This window comes from Trichechus manatus, unplaced genomic scaffold (genome assembly GCF_000243295.1).
Source record: "Trichechus manatus latirostris isolate Lorelei unplaced genomic scaffold, TriManLat1.0 scaffold00057, whole genome shotgun sequence".
In the NCBI taxonomy this organism is placed as follows: Eukaryota; Metazoa; Chordata; class Mammalia; order Sirenia; family Trichechidae; genus Trichechus; species Trichechus manatus.
The window spans coordinates 7,571,704-7,596,023 of record NW_004443993.1 but is presented as its reverse complement, the minus strand read 5'-3'; the positions used below and the strand labels follow the sequence as shown (position 1 = coordinate 7,596,023).

The following is a 24,320-nucleotide window of genomic DNA, read 5'->3' as shown; positions in this document are numbered from 1 at the left end:
GTCTCTCGGTGCACAAACAGGTAAATCGTGTCAATCCTTGCTGAGCAAAAGCGTGTTTCCCAGACCAGCAGCGTCAGTTTCCTGGGAGGTTGTGAGAAACGCAGTCACGGGCCTCATGGAAGCCCAGGGTCGTCAGCCTGAGTCTAAAAATGTCCGGCTCCCAGCCCCCCGCCACCCCCCAGTCCGCCGCTTACCAGGCTCCCCTTTGTTTTCTGTGCTTCATCAAGGCAGGGCTTTTGTTAAGTGTTGCTGCCTGGTCATGCAAAAGGTAAGTTTATGGTGAGGAGTATCTCCCCTCCCCGCCCACTTTAATGGTTATAGGTGTTTAATAACTTTCATCACGTGTGCAGCCATCACTACTATCAGTTTCTAACCTTTTCCATCACCCTTAGCAGAAACTCGGTGCCTTTTAAAAATTAACTCCCCTCCTCCCTTCCATCCGCCCTGGTAACCATTTGGTCTCTATACAAATTTGCCTATTCCAGGTATTTCACGTAAGTGGGATCGAACAATATTTGTCCTTTTGTATCTGATTTATTTTACTTAGCATAGCGTTTTCAAGGTTCATTCATGTCATAGCGTTTATGAGAATTTCATTTCTTTTTATAACTGAATAACATTCCATCGTGTGAATATACTACATGTTGTTTATCCGTGCATCTGTTGATGGACATTTGGGTTGTGTCTACTTTTTGGCTATTATGAATAGGGCTGCAGTGAACATTGCTGTAAAAGTACCTGTTTGCATCCCTGCTTTCAAGCCTTTTGGGCATATTCCTGTGAATGGAAATTTATGAGTCATGTGGTAATTGTATGTTTAACTTTTGAAGAACCGCCCAACTCTTTTCCACAGACGCTGCACCATTTTACAATCCCACCACCAATTTCTCCACATTCTCCCCAACTCTCGTTGTTTTCTGATAATAGCCATCCTAGTGGATACCCTGGTAGCATAGTGATTAAGAGTTTGTCTGCTAACCAAAAGGTTGGCAGTTCGAATCCACTAGGAGCTCCTTGTAAACCCTGTGGGGGCAGTTGTGCTCTGTCCTGTAATGTCCTGTAGGGTCGCTGTGAGTTGGAATCGACTTGATGCCAGTGGGTTTATTTTTCGGTTAGCCATCCTAGTAAGGGTGAGGTTGTATCATTGCAGTTTTGATTTGCATTTCCCTAATGACTAATGGCATAGAACATCTTTCCATATGTTTATTGGCCATTTGAATATTTCTTTGGTGAAATGTATATTTAAGTTTTTTGCCCATTTTTAAAATAGTTTATCTTTTTGTTGTTGAGTGGTAGGAATTCTTTATATATCCTGGTTATTAACCTCTTATCAGATATATGATTCCCAAATATTTTCTCCCATTTCTGTAGGTTGACTGTTCACTTTGTTGATAAAATCCTTTGGTGTCTGAAATTTTTAATTTGATGAAGTCCAGTTTATCTCTTTTGTCTTTTCTTGCTTGTGCATTTGGCATCATATCTAAGAATCCATTACTGAAATCTAGTGTGTAGAGAAAATAAATGTTTATATTTTTTCAAATTGTGAAAACAATTGCCTGTGTCAAAAATTTCAAAAATGGCATAGAGAAAAAATGATTATTAAACTCCATTTCAAGTCTCAGTATCTTTAGAAAAATGTGTTGTGTTTGTTTTTCTCTTTCCATCTTTAGAAATCAATATTCTAGAAGTACCCTTGGTGCACTGGAGTTCTGCTTGAAGACATGACTGTAGTGTTGTCACTTGATGTCAAATTCAAATCTTCTTTCAAACTACTGAATTTTCCTAGTTCAGAACCTAAGAGTTGCCCCTCAGATAACACCCCAGTATTGCCTTCCATTTCCTAAAGGCCCAGTCCATGCCAGAACTGTGCTCTTCCTTCCCTCTAGCTTGGAGCTGCAGAAGTGAGAATGGAGTCAGTTTCAGAGGTCACAGTTTGATTCTTTGTTTCCAGGAGGAGGCAACCTACCAGATGAAATATGGGCTCTTGGGTACCAGTGGACTCAGAGACTAAACCCCTCCAATAGCCCACCTGGGGCACTAAGGGCCATATGGCTCTGAAACCTAACGTGTCCATGACAGAGCTCTCCAGTCTCACCCCAGCAAGTCTATTTCTCACCTGACTTTCCCATATCAGTAAATGGCACCAGCATCCATTCACTAGATTAAGAGATATACTCAGTCCATCTCTATCGTCTTTTTCTCTCATCTTCTACCTTCAGGAAAGCACCAAGTCTTGGTTTAGAACCAAAGTATAACCACTGTCTTCATGGCTGCACCCTAGTCCAGGCTACTCTGAGAGATGTCCCTTAGGAAAACAGTCTCTGAACTTTTTCCCAGTTTTTCTCGTCACAAAAGGGTATAATTCCCACCCAGCAGGAAAAGGCATATTTCAAAAATGTAAACCAAGTAAGCTGTCAATCACATATAGAATAAAATCCACATATTTTCCATTACCCAACAAGATCCTACCTGTTCAGGCTTATGTATGGCTCTCTGACTTAAATTTATAACACTTGCTTCATGTTAAGTAAGCTCTTGATACATTTTTTAAAAACTTTTACAAAGATGTCAAGATTTTCCTTGCCTTTTGTCCTTTGTACCAGGTATTTCCTCTGATTAGAGGAAAACTTTTTACCACAGAAATCCCATTATTCTCTTAATTCAGGTCTAATTGCAAACGTCACCTCAGAGAGTCCCCCTCTGTCCCCTCAGTTATTCCCACTCATTTCTGTGTTTAAATAACATTGCAGTTTTCAGAATGTGGCAAATCCAATTTAGGTTGTAACCTTAATCATATAAATACAACCAAATTATTTTGAATGTTACCTTTGCTTTTATCTACTCTCCTTCCCTATGTGACAGGCTTCCCGCAAACAAAAAGCTGTGAAGCTTTGCATGGTGGTGATGGCAGCCTTCACACCCTCTCTGCTCTGTTGGTCAGTTAGGGTTCTGTTGAGCCCACTAGAGCTGTGATGTCCCCTAGCCAGATGTGGCTATTGCAATTAAAATTATTTAAATCTAAAAGAAAAAATTCACTTCCTTAGTTGCACTGGTCACGTACTAAGTGCTAAGTGTCCGCGTGTGGCTGGTGCCTTCCCTATTGGACTGTGCAGAGATAAAACATGCCTATCTCCAAAGAAAGTCCCACTGGATAGTGCTACTCAAGTGTATATACAACAGGTGGTAATCTGTACGTGTGGTTATTCTGTGTGTGACCCCCATTATCCGTGTCATAGGCCAGAAGGAACAAGAAAACAAAATACAGAGTGTCTGCCCATAGATAACACCCTAGCATGGGAGACAGTTTTAAATAAATAATGAAAAACCTGGGTTATCTGATGCCTATAATAAAAGGACCTAACCTGAGAGTTCGGTTAGATGACTTGAAAGGGGAAATCATTTAAGTGAACATTCATAGAGCTAGTTGGATTTAGCTATATAGATGGTTAGCTATATACATGAGCAGGGTTGATAGCATGTGTCATGGGTGGGCGTGGAAATAGTAGTTCAGTTGGGAAGAGTTAGTGTGTAAATCCCTGAGGCCACAGAGAGTGCATTATTACCCATTGCTTGGTGAAAGTTAGAGATGGTTGGGGCAAAGAAGACAAAGTGTGGATTGGAGGTTGGGGGTGTTGTGTGAGCCAGACTGGAGGAGGCGATGGCAGCAGGTCGTTCAGAACCATGCTGACCACTCTGGGCTTTTTGAAGGTCAGGGGACAGCCTCTGATGGGCATTAAGCAGGGATGGGTGTGAGTGTATTTGCGATTTAAGACAGAACACTCCAGTTCCTGTACTGCAAATAAATTCTGGAAATGACAACCATGAATGAATGATGTCAAGCAGGAGCTTGTATGAAAAAGTTAAGGCAGACTGAAGTGGACTAGATATGGAGGATGGTGTGGCTCAGGAAGATAGTGGATGATATAATGTAGATGTAGGTGGTTCAGAGGGCATCTCGGTTGATAGAATGCTCTTTTCTTAAGTTACAGGCTACAGAGCAGCGAATGCTTCTTAAAGTTGAATGTAGATGTGGATAACCCAGTGCGTTAAAATGCAGATTTTTATTTAGCAGTCTGGGATGTAGCTCGAGAGTCTACATATCTAACAAGCTTGCAGTTTATGCTTTAGAAATAAAGTTGTGAATTGAAATTAGTGGTGTTAGAGAAAATAATAAAAGGAAAAACAGTACTTAAAGGGGAGACACTGGTATGATAGTCATGCAAGAAAGAGAACACTTACACTGAGATCAAGAAATCGAAGAGTGAGAGTCCGCTGGATGGGGAGGCTGGCTGGGGGAGGGGGGAAATGGTAACAGACAGGAGAGGGCTCCTTAGAGAAAACGTAATGATTTTCTGATTTATTTGTTGATTGATTCATTATAATCTTGAAAGAGACAGTGTTCAGGAATCATCCCAGATTTCTTTAAAACTTGGGGACTGGTGGTATCATGGTCTGAAAGCAAAGGAAAAAAAAAAAAGCAAGGGGAATAAAGAAATGTTAATCGCAAAATCAACAGGGAAAATACTGATCATGTATTACAATGTTGTTTATGAAATAAAAGTTAAAAAAAAGCTCAACAGAAGAGATTTAAGTGCACATGATTAAAAATTGATGACGCATGATGAGTGCATTGATCAAACTTGAAGAATATGTTCTCCGTGAAAATGTACCCATGTTGATATCAAATAACAATGTGTGTGTTGATCTACAAGGGGCAAAGTTATATAGGTGAACACACAGACTCATCCTTGGACCCCTGACTCCCTGGAGGAAATCAGGTTCAAGTTTTCCAGCCTCACCCTGGGTGCTTCTCACGCTCTGGAATGAGTAAATTCCTCCATCTGTGATGTTGTTGCGGAAGGGGACAGGCCTGTGTATCTGTGTGAAGATTGTAGGTGTGTGCTCTGGAAGGCTGGAGCCTGATCTGCCTTAAATGCAGATGCCCTTAGGATGGAGCATGGGCTTGAGCCTGGGAGAAAGCCCTGCCCAGGGAAAGAGCTGAAGGCCAAGGACCTGTCACTCCGTCCTTGCTCAACACTGTCTCCTCCCCATCTTCTTCCATTTCAGGTCCCAGGTGTAGCACTGAGAGAACTAGTCCAGTCAGGCAGCTGGAGACCTAGGGTGACCATCTTGCACATCCTTGCTGTCACAAGTAAGGATTTCAACTGCTCTGACTGGCTGTGTGGACCAAACATTCATCTGCCTCCAGACTGCCTGGTGGCTCTGCCTCCACTCCCGTCCCTCTTCCTGAAGTGGCTTCTTGGACTCTGAGAGGACATTCACTTAGACTTCCAGAAGCTGGAGCAAGGACATGGTGAGTACCACAGAGAACTGGGTAATACTTAGTATTTAAGGGGGTGAGGCTAAATATGATTTGGTGGGGGACTAGCTGTGTGTGCCATGCTGTGTTTCTATGAGGTAAAAGGTGGCAGAGGAGGCCAAGAGACTCAATCCTAAGTGGCATCCTAAAGCCCAGCTCCACTGTCACTGGGCCCTTCCTCTACACATACTTGGTGTTTGAAGCCTTGGATGCCTGTGGTTTCCTTTCATATGTGACTCAGAGCTGGGACCGTGGGCCCTTAACATCCACAACCTGGGCCTTGGTGCTGTGTGTTGAATGACAGAATGTCCTGAGCAGAGCCTGAAGACAGAGCAGCTCTGGCTGGGGAGGCTGAGCCCCAGGTCCTCCAGAGCCATCCTGTCCCATCACTGCACACAGTGTTCTTGGCTTCCCCCAGCCACTGGAGCCTGTCCTGTGTAGTTCTAACACTGCAGCTCCACCCCTCTGTGTGATGGAGTAACAAGGGAAGAGAGAGTTAGTCGGGGAAGAACGCTGACTCTATGGGTCCTGCGTGTGGCTTGGCACTGTCGTGACCTCAGCACAGGAATGAGGCAGGAGAGTGAGTCCAGCTGGATCATGTCTGAGGTCTCCAAAACTGTCATTTTTTCCAGTGGAGAATAGTTTTGTTTGAGTCTTTCAGGTGTGTGAGAAGCATCATACCCAGTCCAGGTCCCTGTCCTCCCAGGCTCTCTGTTCCTAGAGCTGGTGTGACATTTCTAAAATTTTTGACTGCTCCCCACAGTCTTGGATTAAAATCTAAAATTAACTGTTCTTTTTTGCTAAAGGAGCTCAGGATATGAGATGGTGATTCATCCTGTCTGGCCAGCACTCAGGGCAGCACCACAGGCGTAACCCAGGGTCACAGGGGAAGACCCACTGCGGACAAGTCAATTCTGACTGATAACGACCCTATAGGACAGAGTAAAACTGCCCCATAGGGTTTCCAAGGTTGTGAATCTTTACAGAAGCAGACTTCCACATCTTTCTCCCGTGGAGCAGCTGGTGTGTTTGAACTGCCAACCTTTTGGTTAGCAGCTTACCGCTTTAACCACTGTACCACCACGGCTACTTCACAAGGGTAAAACTGAAAAAACAAACCTGTTGTCGATGAGTCGATTCCAACTCGTTGGGACCCTGTAGGACAGAGTAGAACTGCCTCATAGGGTTGGTGGATTTAACTGCTGACATCTTCGTTAGCAGCCATAGCATTTAACCACTGTACCACCAGGGCTCCTCACAGGGGTAGAGCAACTCCTAAATGCTCTTGGAAAGGCTTGGTTCGAATTCCGAAAAAGTAAGCAGCGAAAGTTAGGTTGATTGGACCAAAGGCTTTTAATTAGGGGAAACTAACATACCGAAGGGCAGCGCAGGGCAGCGCAGAAGCGAAGCACTGGTCATTAACTTAGCTTATGGCACTGGTGTGCACAGGGGGCCTTTGTTGTAACACCTACACTCAAAGAGTGGGTGAATTACAAAGGGCGAAAGGAATGTGGTACCAGCACCACAGGAGGAGCGCCATAGGCGGAAGGGAGGGGAACGCAAAGTCTGAAAACCTGGGGAGGAAATGGCCCTGGGAAGGGGAGTCTGGCTGATGGCCTTTCTAACTGACTGACAGGGTTACTGTCTGGTCAGCCACTCCTGCTCAACCCCAGAGTCCTTCGTGGGCAGGATCCACATCGGCTATGTCTAAAACACCACAGATGGGTGTAGTTAAGTTCTCAGGGTCACAGTTTCCACTGAAAGCAAATTTTGGGATCAGTTGTTGTATTTCTACTGATAATTTTTAAAATTAATGGATAAAAAATTTCTGAAACAGGAAGTTACTCTAAAGCTTACACAAAAGGACGGGTATTACATTTTCCGTATTATACCAGAACCCCTAATGTTTTAACTCTGCTAGCCATTTTGGAAACCTTCTGACAGAGATAAAATGAACGTACAGACTGATATCCCTAGTTAAAAACAAAACCAATAGATATCCCTAGTTACTGAGTTTCAACACAGAGCTCTGACTTAATTTTTGATTTGCACAAATATATCAGACCATTTCATAACAGTTAGGCCCCATGTGATTAAATCTTGACTGGTTCTATACTTATGAAGGGGAAATCCTAGGAAACACAATAAATAGCACATTTGATTTATATTATGTTTAAAAGTAAGATTACTGTTTTTCCAATAGATAAGACCTTTAAAGCTTGAATCTCAATATGAACTTAACAAATAATCTTTATGAAGATTTACTCCTAACCTTGTCCTCATCCAGACCATTCTTCTTCCACCAGCTGCCTTTAGATAACCAGCTTTCTTGTCGACTTTATTAAGCATCTTGCCAGTATTTCTTTATATAAGTGCAACAAATAGAATTAGAAATTTTTATTTCCCCTACTTTGTTATACAAAAGATAGCTTGGAATTTATCCTTACTTTTTTCAGTTAACAGAATATCCTGGAGATCTCTTCATGACAATATATAGACAGCTTGAGTCTAAAGTTGTATAAAACTCCATAATGCTGCATTTGCTAGATCTGTCTTAGTGTTTTGTTTAATTTTTTTTTTAACCTCACCACCATGAATGGACACTTGAATAGTTTCCCATATTTTCCTTTTACAAAGTTCGCTCTAGTGAATGTAAACGTAAATTTCTAAGATCCAGGCATTAAAAAGTTGAGATATAAAAGCGCTCCTGACCTAAGACAAGTTAAATCAAAATGAAGGGGCTGTCAGATTACTGGGTAAAATTAATATATGAAAATCACATATGTTTTCAGTTTTAAATAATGTTTTAAACTTTATTTTGTAAAGTATATTATAAACAGATGAAAATTACATTTTTCAGTTTTTAATAATGTTTTAAACTTTCTTGTGTAAAGTATATTATAAACAAAGACTGCATGAAACTTTTCATGCAGAGTTTTAATAACAGTAAACACCTGAGTATAAATAGGACTTCGGGAGTCCTTAGAGCCTCCCGGTGTGTCCTGCCCTGGTCTCATTAACATGGAGGTGACTACTCTCTGTATAGTCCAAATTTGTTATTGGTATTGCTGTTATTACAATTTTACCACCCAAGTCTTCATTCTTAAACTATGTATTGTTGAATTTTGTATCTTCTGAGCTTTCTGTAAATGCACATACTCTGTATGACTTCTTTAGTGACTTGTTTTCCTCATGATGTTTTTGAGTTTCATACATGTTGATGTCTGTAGCTCTAGTCTACCCATGTGCCTACGCGTGTATGTTTTCTGTTGTATGGATGGGCCACATTTTACCATCCATTGTACAGCCTACAAAATTTAGGTTATTTCTAGTTTAGTTTTTCTTCTTGTGAGTAGTGCTGCTCTTCTGTTCATTCTCTTTCCAGATCCACGTGCCCTTGCCCAAGAACTCTCTAGTGAGGGGAAACCACTGAGTTGCAGATCATAGCCAAAGTTAAATTCACTAGGAAATGCAGATGTAGTTTACCAATTTTCCCTCCCGCTTAGTGTGCATATGTATTTTATTTGCTTCATTTGCTTAGCAACATGGGAATTAATTAATTAATATTTGCTTTGTAGAGGGCATGATGGTATCTTTAATTCTGCAATTATCTTAAAACTACTCCAGTACTCCGCCACTCATCTGTCACTTTGTCACACTGTGGTGGCTAATGTGTTGCTGGAAGTTATACCACTGGTAATTTCAAATACCAGCAGGGTCACCCATGGTGGACAGGTTTCAGCAGAGCTTTTAGGCTAAGACAGACTAGGAAGAAAAACCTGGCGATCTACTTCTAAAAACATTAACCATTGAAGACCTTATGAATAGCAGCAGAACATTGTCTGGTATAGTGCTGGAAGATGAGCCCCTCAGGTTGGAAAGCACTCAAAATACAACTGGGGAAGAGCTGCCTCCTCAAAGTAGAGTTGACCTTAATGATGTGGATGGAGTCAAGTTTTCAGGACTTTCATTTGCAGATGTGGCATGATGCAAAATGAGAAGGAACAGCTGCAAACATCCGTTAACAATCAAAACATGGAATGTATGAATGAATCAAGGAAAATTTGAAGTTGTTAAAAATGAAATAGAACACATGAAGATTGATATCCTAGGTGGAAAGGAGCCCTGGTGGTACAGTGGTAAAGTGCTTGACTGCTAACCGAAAGGTTGGCAGTTCAAACCTATCAGCTGCTCTGCAGGACATACATGTGGCAGTCTGTGTTCGTAAAGATTATAGCCTTGGAAACTTTATGGGGGCAGTTCCACTCTGTCCTATAGGGCTGCTATGAATTGGAATCGACTGTATGGCAGTGGGTTTGGTTTTTGGGTTAGTGAGCTGAAATGGACTGGTATTGGCCATTTTGAGTCAGACAGTCGTATGGTCTACTATGCTAGTGTAAAAATGGCATGGTGGAGGCATGTGACCTCTTCTGACTTCACGAGAGGAAGAGAGAATCATTATCAGCCTCAACAGCACAAGACTGATTGCTGTGAGGCTGAGGTCAGACATACCTCCTCTCGCCAGACTTTTTTACCAATTCTGACACCAACCACCCCTTCCATGACACTCTACTTCTCTTCTGGGTTTGATAATTCATTGCAGTGGCCATACAGAACTTGCAGACCATACTCACAGTTACGGAGTTTATTAGGGAAGTAACAGGTTATAATTCAGGTTCAGGAATGCTCTGGGTACAGTTCTTTGATCAGGACAGCCTCTTCTCAGCTGTGCCTACAGGCAGGTCTCTTTCTGACTCTCGGCCCCTCCGCCTGGACTCTGCCATGCTCGGGCAAGTGTTACAAACTTCTTTCAGCTTTGCCAGTAAGTACCCAGAAGCACCCTGTTCGGCCAGTAAGCGTCGGCCCAAAGGCTCAGCTTTCTCACTCCATGTGCTGGGAAGCCCACTGTGTCATCTTCTGCTTCCGCTGCCTCCAATTCTCTGCTGCTGCTTCGTAACCGTCTTCGGTGTTAACAGCTCGCTGTCTCAGTCTCCTGGTTCCAGGAACTTCTTAGTGCAGGGGTCCCGGGTCCCAAGGACACATTTCGCTCCTGGCTCTTATTTCTTGGTGGTGGTGAGATCCTCCTTTCCCACCTCTGTGATGGCTCATTTTAAGCTTGGTGGTATGACAGAACTGACCAGTCACCGCATTAGGGTTCCGTATACCTTATTTGCATAATCCTACCCCACAAGGCTGCCATGCATCTCGTTTACATTATTAGCAAGCTCTCCAATCCCCTTGGTGGGCCACAAGCACCTGATTTGCATTGTCCTTACCTAGTCATTTGGTAGGAGTTACAAAACTATGGCTAGAAGGGCCATGTTACGTAATTCATTGCAGTGCAGGCCACCCCCTGGCACTTCTAGCCATTGACTCTTTTGTACTTGAAAGATTAACGTCCTCTTCCCAATCATTTTACCAATTCAAAACAGTCATTAACAGTCCCTCAGTATGGCAAAGAGTCCTCAGGGTGAGGTTACTAGGGTACCAGCCATTCAAGTCTGCTGCAGGTATTCATCTGATCTGGTCAGCTTCACCCTTTCTGGCCTCTGATAAAATTTAACTGAGAAAAGGTTATTAACCTTGCTCTTGAGTCTCTAAGCCTCACAAGGTATCAGCGTAACAAAACCTTTAAGAGACTTCAGGTTTGGCCACTGCACTCCAGTCCAGCAGCGCCACCCTCTTTGTCCACTCTTAGAGCTACTGCTTCCACAATTACAGTTTTTACAATTACAGTTTACCCTGTTAACAATCAGCAGTCACAACTGAATCATATAGTCCTGTCAGCATCTTCCCCTACATTAGCCCCATCAGGAAAAGAGGAAGCTATTCAATGGGGATCCTTCTTTGCCCCCCTCATTTTGAGACTAAGCACACCCTTGAAAGTGTGTAAGCCAGCCACTTCATGCGTTTATCTCCCCCCGTTTTAGATAGCCAGTGTTTAAATTGCCGTCGCTATCAAACCAGTACTCTGAGGAGACAAGCGTGTTCCTTGGTGTGAAGAATCTTCTTTTCCAGTTGGAACTTTGAGCATCTGCATCCATAAGCAAAGAAGTCCGGTCCAGAATAAGCCATCAAATTGCAGCAGTTTACATCAGCTCATGGTGTCAAACATCTTTCTCTTCATTTGGTCAGGTTCTGGTTACCTCATCCATAGCCATCCAAGTTAGATCAGTGGGTACCAGATGTAGGCTCAGCAGCCCACAAAACTCCCTGCACATCAGACCAGCTAGCCCTTTGTCTCAACCCTAGCCTCCATGGGCTATGTCAACAGGTGCCAATGGAACATGTCCAAACTCAGCCTGTCTCTTCATTGCTGCACCTCCTCCTTCCTTCACTGAGTGCACCCAGGTGGTCACCACAAGCTAACATACTAGGCTGTTTACTTGCTGGCTCCCTTTAACTTCCAGTCCTGGAAGAGGGTTCTTCTGGACACTGACTTTCTGCTTCAGTGTACCCAAAGGCAAACCACTTGCAAAAAATTCAAAAAGCAAAACTTTTTTTTTTTTTCTCCTCCTGCAGGTCATTCCTTCAAATGCAAATCTCCTATTCTCACAGCAGTTCTGGGTATGTCTGCATGTCTTTTTAAATGCTAATTTTCTGGGTGGGGCTTAGTTTTTCCACCTAAGCTGCTAGTACTTTATACACATGGCTACTGGCTTAAAACAAAAAGCCTGTTTCAGGCAAGTCCTAGTTGCCCTTTTAGCTTATGTTCAGTATTGGCTGAAGGCTGAGTTACATGCTTTCTGTTATCTGTAATACCAGATGTTCGTTTCCAGCATAGGGTTAGGTCTGTTTTACAACACTAGGTAGGAGAAACATTCAATATCCATAGTACCTTCAAATAAAACACATAATCCTTATTAAAACATTCCACTTTTATCTTCTCCGCATCTTGACCATCTTATTCATGTGCATATGGACTTGGACCTCTGGCTAGGTGGAACCTGTAGACCCTGGCCCCCAGTCAGTCATCTTGTTTATTCAGCCTATCTTTTGCCCCAGTCCACACCACATGCTGCTTTTCTCCCCTCAACTGTAGCACAACTTTCTCTTTCCTTTCAACCATTATAAATAGCAACTGAAGTAACCATCTAAGAAAAGTTTCACTTTTCACACGTGTTCATTCTTTCTCTTACAAAGTCCCACGCTTCCATGAATTTGCAGCCATAGCAACAATTCCTGCTTATGACACTCGATAGAAAGGGCTTATGAAGTAATTCATTGCACCACAGCCAGGAATGACAAATTGAAGAGGAATAGCATCCCATTCATCCAAAAGAAATGTGAAAAGACCTGAAGTTAGAAAACCAAAAGGAAAGAACACACTAGGCATTTTTCAAGCTGAAAGAAATGAAGAAAATATTCAAGTCTCGAGATGCAATATTGAGGGATTCTATGGGCAAAATATTGAATGATGCAGGAAGCATCCAAACAACATGGAAGGAATACATAGAATCACTGAACCAAAAAGAATTGGTTGATGTACAACCATTTCAAGACGTAGCATATGATCAAACTGATGGTATTGAAGGAAGAAGTCCAAGTTGCTCTGAAGACATTGTCGAAAAACACGACTCCAGGAATTGATAAAATAACAGGTGAGATGTTTCAGCAAATGGATACAGCACTGGAGGTTCTTACTTCTGTATGCCAAGAAATTCGGAGGACGGCTAGCTGGGCAACCGACTGGGAAAATCCATATTTGTGCCTATTGGAAAAAAAGGTGATCCAATAGAATATGGAAATTACCCAAAAATATCAATATTGCATGCAAGTAAAATTTTGCTGAAGATGATCACAAATGGTTGCAGCAGTACATTAACAGTGAACTGCCAGAAATTCAAACCGGATTCAGAAGAGGACTTGGAATGAAGGATATCATTGCTGATGTCAGATCTTGGCTGAAAGCAGAGAATACCAGAAAGATGTTTACCTGTATTTTATTGATTATGCACAGGCATTCAACTGTATGGATCATAACAAATTATGCATAACATTGCGAAGAATGGGTATTCCAGAACACTTAATTGTGCTCTTGCAGAACCTATACCTAGACCAGGATGCAGTTGTTCAAACAGAACAAGGGATACTGAATGGCTTAAAATCAGAAAAGCTTTGTGTCAGGGTTGTATCCATTTACCATACTTATTCAGTCTGTACGCTGAGCAAACAGTCTGAGAAACCAGACTATACGAAGAAGAAAGGGGCATCAGGATTGGGGGAAGACTCATTAACAACCTGTGATATGCAGATGACACAGCCTTGCTTGCTGAAAGTGAACAGGAGTTGAAGCACTTACTGATGGAGATCATAGACTACAGCCTTCAGTATGGATTACACCTCAGCATAAAACAAAAATCCTCACAACTGGACCAATAAGCAACACCATGATAAATGGAGAAAATATTGAAGTTGTCAAGGATTCATTTTACTTGGATCCACAATCAACGCCCAAGGAAGCAGCAGTCAAAAAATTAAACAATGTTTTGCATTGGGCAAATCTGCTGCAAAAGCCTCTTTAACAGTGTTCAAAAGTAAAGATGTCACCTTGATCTTTGCATATAGGGTAGGTAGGTGTTTTAGGCTTAGTTCTCTAGGAGGCAAAACTAGTGAAACATACACACACACATACATATGTGTGTGTGTGTATATATGTGTGTGTACGTCTCTGTATATACATATATGTATGCATGTGTGTGTATATCTATATCTAGATATATTTATCCATATAGAGATACATACTTATCTCAAGGAAATGACTTCCATGGTTGTAGAGGCTGGCAAGTCCCAAGTCTGTGGGTCAGACATTAGGCTGTAGGCTTCTCCTGACTCACATAGCTGCATGGGCTGTTAAATCAAAGGCAGGCTGATGGCTCGTGAGCTGGGGAGGCTGGCAAACCCATGGTGAGCAGGTAGGACGGCAGGCTGTGGGCTCACAGTCTGTGGAGATGAATCCCAAGATTGGCAGGCAGTAAGGCAGGCGGATCCCTAAATTCCCAAGAACTAGAGGCCAGAGATGATGAGCTGGATGCAGGATCCAGAGCGAGCAAAAGCCAGTGAGGTTTGCTAGACCATTCGTATATATTGGATGCAGCCTGTATCCCTGAGGGAACTCCCCTTATAATTGATTGATCACATCAGATCACATCATGGAGGTGATTACATTAGATAACCAAATTCAGGATAACTACATCACTACATAAGTGCCAAACCACTGAGAATCATGGCCCAGCCAAGTTGACATACAACCTTAACCATCACAGTCCACTGCTTGTTAACTTGGCACCTGTACACATCTCCAGCCATACACAATCTCTAAATAAAGACAATTACAGAGTCATACTTTTGTCTGACATGCATGCATACAACTGAAAACACACTAGCTCACTTTACATTATATTTTATAATTAAGGAAAGCAAAAGTATTTGATGCACACTTACAAGGAAGGGATTCTCGTAACAATTACAGCCCTCATTTATGCAGTTGGTAAAGTGGTCATAACGTATTTAGAACTACCTCCTTCTAGGGCCCATTCCGTATTTTCTTTGCCCTTGGCAAGCACCTCTGCTGTTGGTGGTTCCTTGCCTGGTGGGGTGACCCACACCTTCATTTCTGAAGGATAGGCCATTAGTCATATCAGAATTTGGTTGCTATAATTTTCCATTGACTTTAATCACAGCATGGTAGTGGTAAGAGATGCCTTAAGGGATCTCCTGTATTCCAGACATTTAGCTCCATTATGTAAAATCAATCCAGTTTCCCTTTGGTAATCAGATCAGTCACACCAGCCAAAACAGTAACTCTCTTCTTTGCCTGTTGATCTAGAGGCAACAAGAGCCCAAAGTGGCTGGGTGGCATTTTTAACTTTCAGTTCGGTGGAACTAGTGTTTTGTCTCCTAGTGGGAGCATTCCTCCCTTTGGAACTAAGACCTCTAGACCCGCAGAGCATAGTGTGGTGGGGACAGGAAGCAAAAATTTAGTGAGTGCACCACTGGGGTAGTAGTGAGTGGTGCCACTCCCATTTTCACCCCTTTATTCCTGGACCCGTGAATCCTAACTATGGGAGAAACAGCACCATATATTGGATGATGGTTTGACACACATACAGCCTCCTAGAAAACGTTGCCCCAACCCTCCAAGGTATTGTCGCCTAGCTTGTATTGTAATTGAGTCTTTAGAAGGCCATTCTACCATTCCATCAAGCCAGCTGCTTCGGAATGATGGGGAACGTTGTTATTAGGTGCCATAGACTTGGTTCAGACTCATTGTGACCCTAGGTACAACAGAACGAAACACTGCCTGGTCCTCCTCCATCTGCACAATTGTTACATGCTTGACACCGTTGTTGCAGCCACTGTGTCATTACACACGTTGAGGGTCTTCCTCTTTTTTGCTGACCCTCTACCTTACCGAGCATGATGTTCTTCTACAATGACTGGTCCCTCCTGATAACGTGACCAATGTGTGTGAGATGAAGTCTCACCATCCTTGCTTCTAAGGAACATTCTGGCTGTACTTCCCCCAAGAGAGATTTGTTCGTTCATTTGGCAGTTCTAATGCACACCTTTCCTGAGTTTGAACTACTCAGTAGCCCCTTGTTCTGTTAGAAGGACTCCCTCTTGGTCTGTGTATAGGTTCTTCGTGAGCACAATTAAGTGTTCTGGAAGTTCCGTTTTTCACAATGTCCATAATTTGTTATGATCCAAACAGTTGAATGTCTTTACATAGTGAATAAAACACAGGTAAACATCTTTCTGGTATTCTCTGCTTTCAGCCAAGATGCATCTGACATCAGCAGTGATATCCCTTATTCCATGTACTCTTCTGAATCCGGCTTGAATTTCTAGCAGTTCCCTGTCGATGTACTGCTGTAAAGTATTATAATGAAATGTAGAAAGATCTGGAGTTAGAAAACCAAATGGGAACATGTTTGGCCTTTCTGAAGCTGAAAGAACTGAAGAAAAAAATTTAAGCCTTGAGTTGCAATTTTGAAGGATTCTTGGGCGAAATTTTGAACACCGCGAGAGACGTCATAAGAAGATGGAATACAGAGTCACTGTACCGAAAAGAATTGGTTGATGTTCAGCCATTTGAGGAGGTAGCATATGATCAAGAACCAATGGTACTGAAGGAAGAAGTCTAAGCAGCACTGAAGGAATTGGTGAAAAACAAGGCTCCAGGAATTGACAGAATACCAACTGAGATGTGTCAACACATGGATGCAGCACTGGAGATGCTTACTTGTCTATGCCAAGAAATTTGGAAGACAGCTACCTGGCTAGCTGACTGGATGAGATCCATATTTGTGCCCATTCCAAAGAAAGGTGATCCAAAAGAATGCAGAAATTATCAAACAATGTCATTAATACCACATGCAAGTAAAATTTTGCTGAGAATAATTAAAAAATGGTTACAGCAATAGCATTATGTCTGAAAAATCAATTTATATACCTTAATTAAAAATACTTTATTGCTGAAAAATGCTAACTATCGTCTGAGGCTTTAGTGAGTTGTGATCTTTTTGCTGGTGGAGGGTCTTACCTCCATGTTGATGGCTGCTGACTGATCAGGCTGGTGGTTGCTGAAGGCTGAGGTGAGTGTGGCAATTTCTTAAAATAAGACAACCATGTAGTTGTGCAGCATCGATCGACTCCTTTCACAAAAGAGTTCTCTGTAGCACGTGATGCTGTTTGATAGCATTTTACCCACAGTAGAACTTCTTTTAAAATTGAAGTCAGTCCTCTCAAACCCTGCTGCTGCTGTATCAGCTAAATTTATGTAATATTCTAAATGTTTTGTTACCATTTCAATAATGTTCACAGCGTCTTCTCCAGGGGTAGATTCCATCTCAGGAAACCACTTTCTTTGCTCATTCATAAGAAGCAACTCCTTACTTGTTAAAGTTTTATCATGAGATTACAGCAATTCTGTCACATTTTCAGCCTCCGCTTCTAATACTAGTTCTCTTGCTATTTCCACCACATCTGCAGTTCCTTCCTCCGCTGAAGTCTTGAACCCCTCAAAGTCATCCAGAAGGGTTGGAATCAAGTTCTTCCAGACTCCTATTAGTGTTGATCACGTATGTTCTCAATGGCATCTAGAATAGTGAATCCTTTCCAGAAGGTTTTCAATTTACTTTGCCCAGACCCATCAGAGGAGTCACTGTCTATGGCAGCTATAGCCTTACAAAATGTATTTCTTAAATAATAAAACCTGAATGTCAGAATTACTCCTAGATCTATGGGCTGTAGAATGGATGTTGTGTTAGGCATGAAAACAACGTTAATCTCCTTGTACATCTCCATCAGAGCTCTTGGGTGACCAGGTGCATTGTCAGTGTGCAGTAATGTTTTGAAAGGAATCTTTTTTCTGATTAGTACGTGTCAGTAGTGAGCTTAAAATATTCTGTTGCCATGTTACCAACAGATGTGCTGTCATCCAGGCTTTGTTCCATTGATAGGGGACAGGCAGAGTAGATTTAGCATAATTCTTAAGGGCTTATAGGGAAAAAACCACAGCCCATTCTATTTTATAGGTTAAATAATTGTGTGTACAACCCCAAAATGATATACAGATTATTATATGACTGAGGAGACTGTTCTTTCCCCATTTAATGATGCTTATTTTTTCACTTATTCCGAAACATACACATCCGAAAGTAGCTCTGGTTGCGCAGTGGATAAGCGCTCAGCTGCTAACCCAGATATTGGTGGTTCCAACTCACTAGCTGCCCTTCGGGAGAAGGATGTGGCAGTCTGCGTCCATAAAGGTCACAGCCTTGGAAACCCTATTTCGGCAGTTCTCCTCTGTCCTGTAGGGTTACTATGAGTCGGAATCAACTCAACAGCAATGGGTTTGGTTTGTTTTTAAATATACATTTGAATTTTTATGGCTTTCATGTTGTAAGCAGATAGAAAAACACTGTATGTACTTCTAATGCCAATTCCTTTAGTTCATATTTACATGGGGAGGACTCCATGGGTTCATTTACTTTAATTGCTGTATTTGTACTCTGCATGGAATATACTGTAATTTACCAATTCATTTTTGAGGATATTTGGTAGGTTTCGTTTTGGTGCTATTATAAACATTGCTTTTATGGTTTTAGTTCTTACATTTAGGTTATTGATCATTTTGAATTAATTTTTATACCTAATATGATGTATAGGGATCAACCTCATTCTTTAGCATGCAGAAATATAGGTATCCTAGCACCATATGTTGTAGAGACTATTCTTTCCTCATGACAAACCATTCTTTTGAAAAACTACTTTTTTCTGTATCTTCCACACTTGGATATCTTATCCTCATTTCAATCTCAACAAGCCCCAAGTAACCCTGTGTGTTTTCCGATAGTCTCCCCTTGAAGGTTTTCACGTCTATGTTGATGGCACTCCATCTTTTCATTCTTCCTAGGTAAAAATCTTGCACTCATCCTTGCCACCTCTTTCTGTCACACCCCAACCTTCAGTCTGTCTGGAACTTATGTTGGGTCTACCTTTAAAGTATCTAGGGACCACTGCTTGCATGCTCACTTTTATTGCCACAACTCCAGTCTCAACGTTTCTTACATGATTATGCATGTAACCATGTAACATCTGCCAGCTTCTGCGTTTGCCCCTACACAAAGATCTTTTAATAGCAGTAAGATTAATATTCTCTGCTCAAAAGCCTGAAATATGCTCTGCATTTCACTCAAAAGCCAGAGACTTTACAGTGGCCAACAAATGTCCTAGAACACATGTCCACCTACCACAATCACCTTTCCAACTTCCTCTACCATTGTTCGCCCACATCTCACTCTGCTGCATTCACAATGGTATTCGGCTCTGTCTACAACATACAAGATACCCTCTCACCTTGTGACCTGTTTCCTCTTTCTGGAACAGTCTTTAGTCAGATATCCCCATGGATAACTCCTTCACATCCCTAACCAGTTAAACCTTTTGCTGTTGAGTTGATTCCAACTCATGGTGACCCCATGTGGGTTCAGAGATAACTACGCTCCTTGAGGTTTTCAGTGGCTGTTACCTTTTAGAAGTAGATCACTGGTCCTTTCTTCTGAGGCTCCTCTAAATGGATTCTAACCGCCAGTCTTTCAGTTACTAGCCAAGTGCTTAATCGTTTGCACCATCCAGGCACTCCCCTTCACATCCCTAGATCAGTGCTTAACTTTTTGCGGAATTGCCAAATTGTTTTTCGCAGTGGATGCACCATTTTACATTCCCTAGCAATGGATGAGGCTTTTAGTTTCTCAAAGTTCTCAACAATACTTTTTATTTCCTTTTATTTTTTAACAATAGCCATCCTAGTGGGTGTGAAGTGGTATTTCAGTGTGGTTTTAACTTCTGTTTGCTTAATGACTAATGCGGTTGAGCATCTTTTTTTGTATGTTTTTTGTATAACTTCTCTGGGAAAATGTCTAAGTTATTTGCCCATTTTTAAAACGGGTTGTTTGTCTTTTATCGTGGTAGGAATTCTTTATGTCTCTGAATATTAAACCCTTTTCAGATATGATTTGCAAATGTTTTCTCCCATTCTGGAGGTTGTCTTTTCACTTTCTTGATAATGTTGCTTGGTGTGCAAAATTTTTAATTTTGGTGAAGTGGAATTTATTTTTTATGTGGTTGCTGGTCCTTTTGGTGTCATATCTAAGAATCCACCAATTTCAAGGTCATGAAGATTTACCCATATGTTTCCTTTTATGAGTTTTGTGGTTTTAATTCTTGTATTTAGATCAGTGATCCATTTTGAGGTAATTTTTGTGTATGGTAAAGTCCTTGTGTGGCACAACTGGTTAACTGCTTAGCTACTAATCAAAAGGTTGGCGCTTCACATTTACCCAGGAGCACCTCAGAAGAAAGATCTGTCAGTCTCCTGAAAGAGTACAAGCACTGAAAACCCTATGGAGAACAATTGTACTCTGACACACATGAAGTCACCATGAGTTGGAATCGGCTGCAACTGATTTTTTTTTTTATATATATATGCTTTGAAGTAGGGTCCAGCTTCATTGTTTTGCATGTGGAAATCAGTTGTCTCTGCACGTTGAGACTATTGCTTCCCCATTTAATGATGTTGGTACCCTTACTGCAAATTAACTGGCTCTAGACTGCATTTATTTATGGACTGTCAATTCTGTTGCGTTGGGTTGTATTTCTGTCCTTATACCAGTGTAACTTTGTTTTGATTTAGTGTAGCTTTGTAGTACGTTTTGAAGTCAGGAAATGTGAATCTTTCTACTTTGTTCTTTTTCAGGATTGTTTTGTCTATCCAAGACCCTTTGCAGTCCGATGAATTGGAGGATTTTCTAGGCCATTTTTTCCTAAAAAGGCCATTGGCATTTTGATGTGGTTTGTGTTGAATCTGTATACCACTTTGAGTAGTACTGACAACAGTGTTAAGTCTTCCAATCCATGAAGATGGAATGTCTTTGAATTTATTTAGGTCTTCATTAATTTTTTAAAAAAATATTTTCTAGTTTTCAGTATACCTTCTCAATTAAATTTATTCCTAGGTATTTTATTCTTTCAGATGTTATTGTAAATGGAATTATTTTCTTTTCAGCTTGTTTACTAACGGTGTACAGAAACACAACTGATTTTTACATGTTAATATTGTACCCTGCGGATTTGTTGAAATCCTTTTTAGGTCTAGTGGCTTTCTTGTGGATTTTCTGAGATTTTCTATCTATATGATTATGTCATCTGTAATTTATTTTTCCTGCCTAATTTCTCTGGCTGTTACGTCCAGTACAATGTTGAAAGTTGTTAGGTGCTGTCGAGTTAGTTCTCACTCATAGCGACCCCATATACAACAGAATGAAATGCTGCCCAATCCTGCACCATCCTCACAGTTGTTGGTATGCTTGAGTCCATTGTTGCAGCCACTGTGTCAGTCCATCTTGTTGAGGGTCTTCCTCTCTTTTGCTGACCCTCTACTTTAACAAGCATGTCCGTCTCTCTTGGTTCCTCCTGATAACATGTCTGTCTTATCTAATGCTGCTACAACAGAAATACCACAAGTGGATGGCTTTAAGAGAAATACATTTCTTCACAGTAAAGTAGGCTAAAAGTCCAAATTCAGGGTGTCAGCTTCAGGGGAAGGCTTTTTCTCTTCGGTGTTCCCCCAGACTTGGAGCTTCTCTGCGCAGGAACCCCGGTCCAGAGGACACGCTCTGCTCCTGGCACTGCTTTTTTGATGGTATGAGGTCCCCAATTCTCTGCTTGCTTCCCTTTCCTTTTATCTCTTGTAAGGTAAAAGTTGGTGCAGGCCACACCCTAGGGAGACTCCCTTTACGGTGGATCAGGGATGTGACCTGGGTGAGGGCGGTGTTACAGTCCCACCCTAATCCTCTAACATAAAATTACAATCACAAAATGGAGGCTAGCCACACAATTCTGGGAATCATGGCCTAGCCAAATTGTTACACATATTTTTTGGGGGACACAGTTCAATCCATGACAACGTCGAAAGTAAGTGAGATGAAATCTCACCATCCCCACTTCTAAGAAGCATTCTGGTTCCTTAGAAAAATGTTGAGTATCGGTGAAAACAGCCATCCTTATTTTGTTCTTGATCTTAGAGGGAAGCTTTCGATCTTTCACCGTGGAATATGGTGCTACCCACTGACATCGAGTCGACCCTGTAGGACAGAGTAGCACTGCCCCATAGGGTTTCCAAGACTGTAAATGTTTACAGAAGCAGACTGCCACATCTTTCTCCTGTGGAGCTTCTGGTGGGTTCAGACTGCTGACGTTTTGGTTAACAGCCGAGCACTTAACTAACTACTGTGCCACCAGGGCTCTTAATATGATACTAGTTGTGGGTTTTTTATGAATGCTTATTATGTTAAGGAATTTCGCTTCGATTCCTAGTATGTTGAATGTTTTTAATTTTCAAAGGGTGTTGGATTTTGTGAAGTGCTTTCTCTTCATCTGTTGAAATTATCTTTTTTCCCCCCCTTCAAGTTACTGATGTGGTATATTACATTGATTTTCTAATGTTTACTATTCTTGCATTCTGGGATAAGCCTCGCTAGGTCATGGTTTATAATTCATTTAATATGCTGTTACGTTTAGTTTTCTGGTATTTTGCTGAGTATTTCTGCATCTATATTCATGGGGGAGATTGGTCTGTCCTTTTTTTTTTCTTGTCATGCCTGTATCCAGCTTTGGGATCAAAGTAATGTTCACCTCATAGAATGAGTTAGGAAGTGTTCCCTCATATTTTTGGAGGAGTTTGGGAAGGCTTCGTGTAAATTCTTCTTTACATGTTTGGTGGAATTTAGCAGTGAAGCCATCGTGTCCTGGTCTTTACATTGTTGGGATGATGTTCATTTCTGATTCAATCTCTTGTTATATTTCTGTTGAAATTTTCTTCTCGAGTCAATGTAGGTACTTTGTGTGTTTCTAAGAATTTGCCATTTCATCTAGATTATCTGATTGGTTGGTGTACAATTGTTCATTGTATTCTCTTATAATCCTTTTTATTTCTGTATGATCAATAGTCATGTCTCTATTCATTTCCCATTTTAGTTATTTATCCCTTCTCTCTTTGGTCAGTCTAGCTAAATATCATTATTGATCTTTAAAAACAAGCAAGTTCTTGTTTTGATTCTGTCATTGTTGCTCTATCCTGTATTTCATTTATCTACACTGCAGTCTTTATTATTTCTGTCCTTCTGGTATCTTTGGGCTTATTTTATTCCTTTTTTGCTGTTTCTTCGAGGTATGATGTTAGGTTTTTGATTTGAGAGATCCCTTTAATGTAGGCATTTAGTGCTTTAAATTTCCCACTGAGCAGCATCTTTGCTCCATCCCCTAAGTTTTGCTTTTGTTTTATTCATCTATAAGTAGTTTCTACTTTCCGTTGGGAGTTCTTTTATAACTTATTGGTATTTAATAGTGTTTTGTTTAATTTCCACATATTTAGGAAATTTCTTCTTTTCCTTCTGTTATTGCTTTTTAGTCTCATTGCAGTATGGTCAGAAAAGATATAGTGCATGATTTCAGTCTTTTCAAACGTGTCGAGGCTTGTTTTTTGACCTATCACATGGTCTATCTTGGAGAATGATCCAGGTGCACTAGAGACGAATGTATATGCTGCTGCTGTTGTCAGGTGGAGCGTTCTATGTGTCTGTGAAGTCCAGTTGTTTTATACTGGTATTCAAATCCTCTTATTTTCTTACTGATTTTCTGTCTAGATATTCTGTCCATTATTGAAAGTGGTGTATTGAAGTCTTCAACTCTGAAGGTAGAACTATTTCTCCATTCAATTCTGTCAGTATGTGTTTTGTGTCCCTTTTCATTTCCTTTGGGTATGTTTTTTAGCTCTTTTCTTCGGGGTTACCATGGGGATTACATTTAACATCCTGGATTTATAACAATTGAAATTAAATCATTGCCATCTTAACTTTAATAATATGCAAAAATTTTGGGTCTACATAGCTCCATCTCCCTGCTTTAAGTTTTGTTCTCACAAATTACGTCTTTATCCATTTTGTCCCAAATAACATAAATTTACTAATATTTTTATGCATTTGTTATTTTAATCATGTATGACATTTAAGAGGAGCCTTGGTGATGCAGCGGTTAAATGTTCAGCTGCTAACTGAAAGGTTACCAGTTAGAACCCACCAGCTGCTTCGTGGGAGAAAGCTGTGACAGTCTTCTTTTGTGAAGATTTATAGCCTTAGAAACCCTATTGGATAGTTCTACTCTGTCCTACAAGGTCACCATGAGTCAGAATTAACTCAATGGCAGTGGGTTATTACATAAAAAGTAAAGTTACAAACCTAAAATACAATAATACTGGCTTTTTTTTTTTTTTTTCCAAGACTTAAACCTTTTTTTTGTACTTTAGATGAAGGTTTACAAAACAAACTAGCTTCTCTTTAAACAGTACGTGTATTGTTTTATGACATTGGTAAACAACCCCATGATGTGTCAGTACTCTCCCTTCTTGACCTTGGGTTCTCTATTACCAGCTTTCCTG

At 41.1% G+C, this 24,320-nt stretch overlaps 1 protein-coding gene and 1 pseudogene across 1 annotated transcript in view; one reads left to right on the top strand and one right to left on the bottom strand.

Moving 5' to 3' along the window:
* Positions 1-24,320, bottom strand: part of LOC105756398 (zinc finger protein 555-like) — a 376,219-nt pseudogene that overhangs the window by 40,493 nt on the left and 311,406 nt on the right.
* LOC105756399 (zinc finger protein OZF-like) overlaps positions 4,581-24,320 on the top strand; it is a 41,598-nt gene continuing 21,858 nt past the window's right edge. The window contains exon 1 of the mRNA XM_023733255.1: positions 4,581-5,314. Within this exon, the coding sequence (XP_023589023.1) occupies positions 5,312-5,314 (3 nt within the window). The 5' untranslated portion in view covers positions 4,581-5,311. The remainder of the gene's footprint in view (positions 5,315-24,320) is intronic.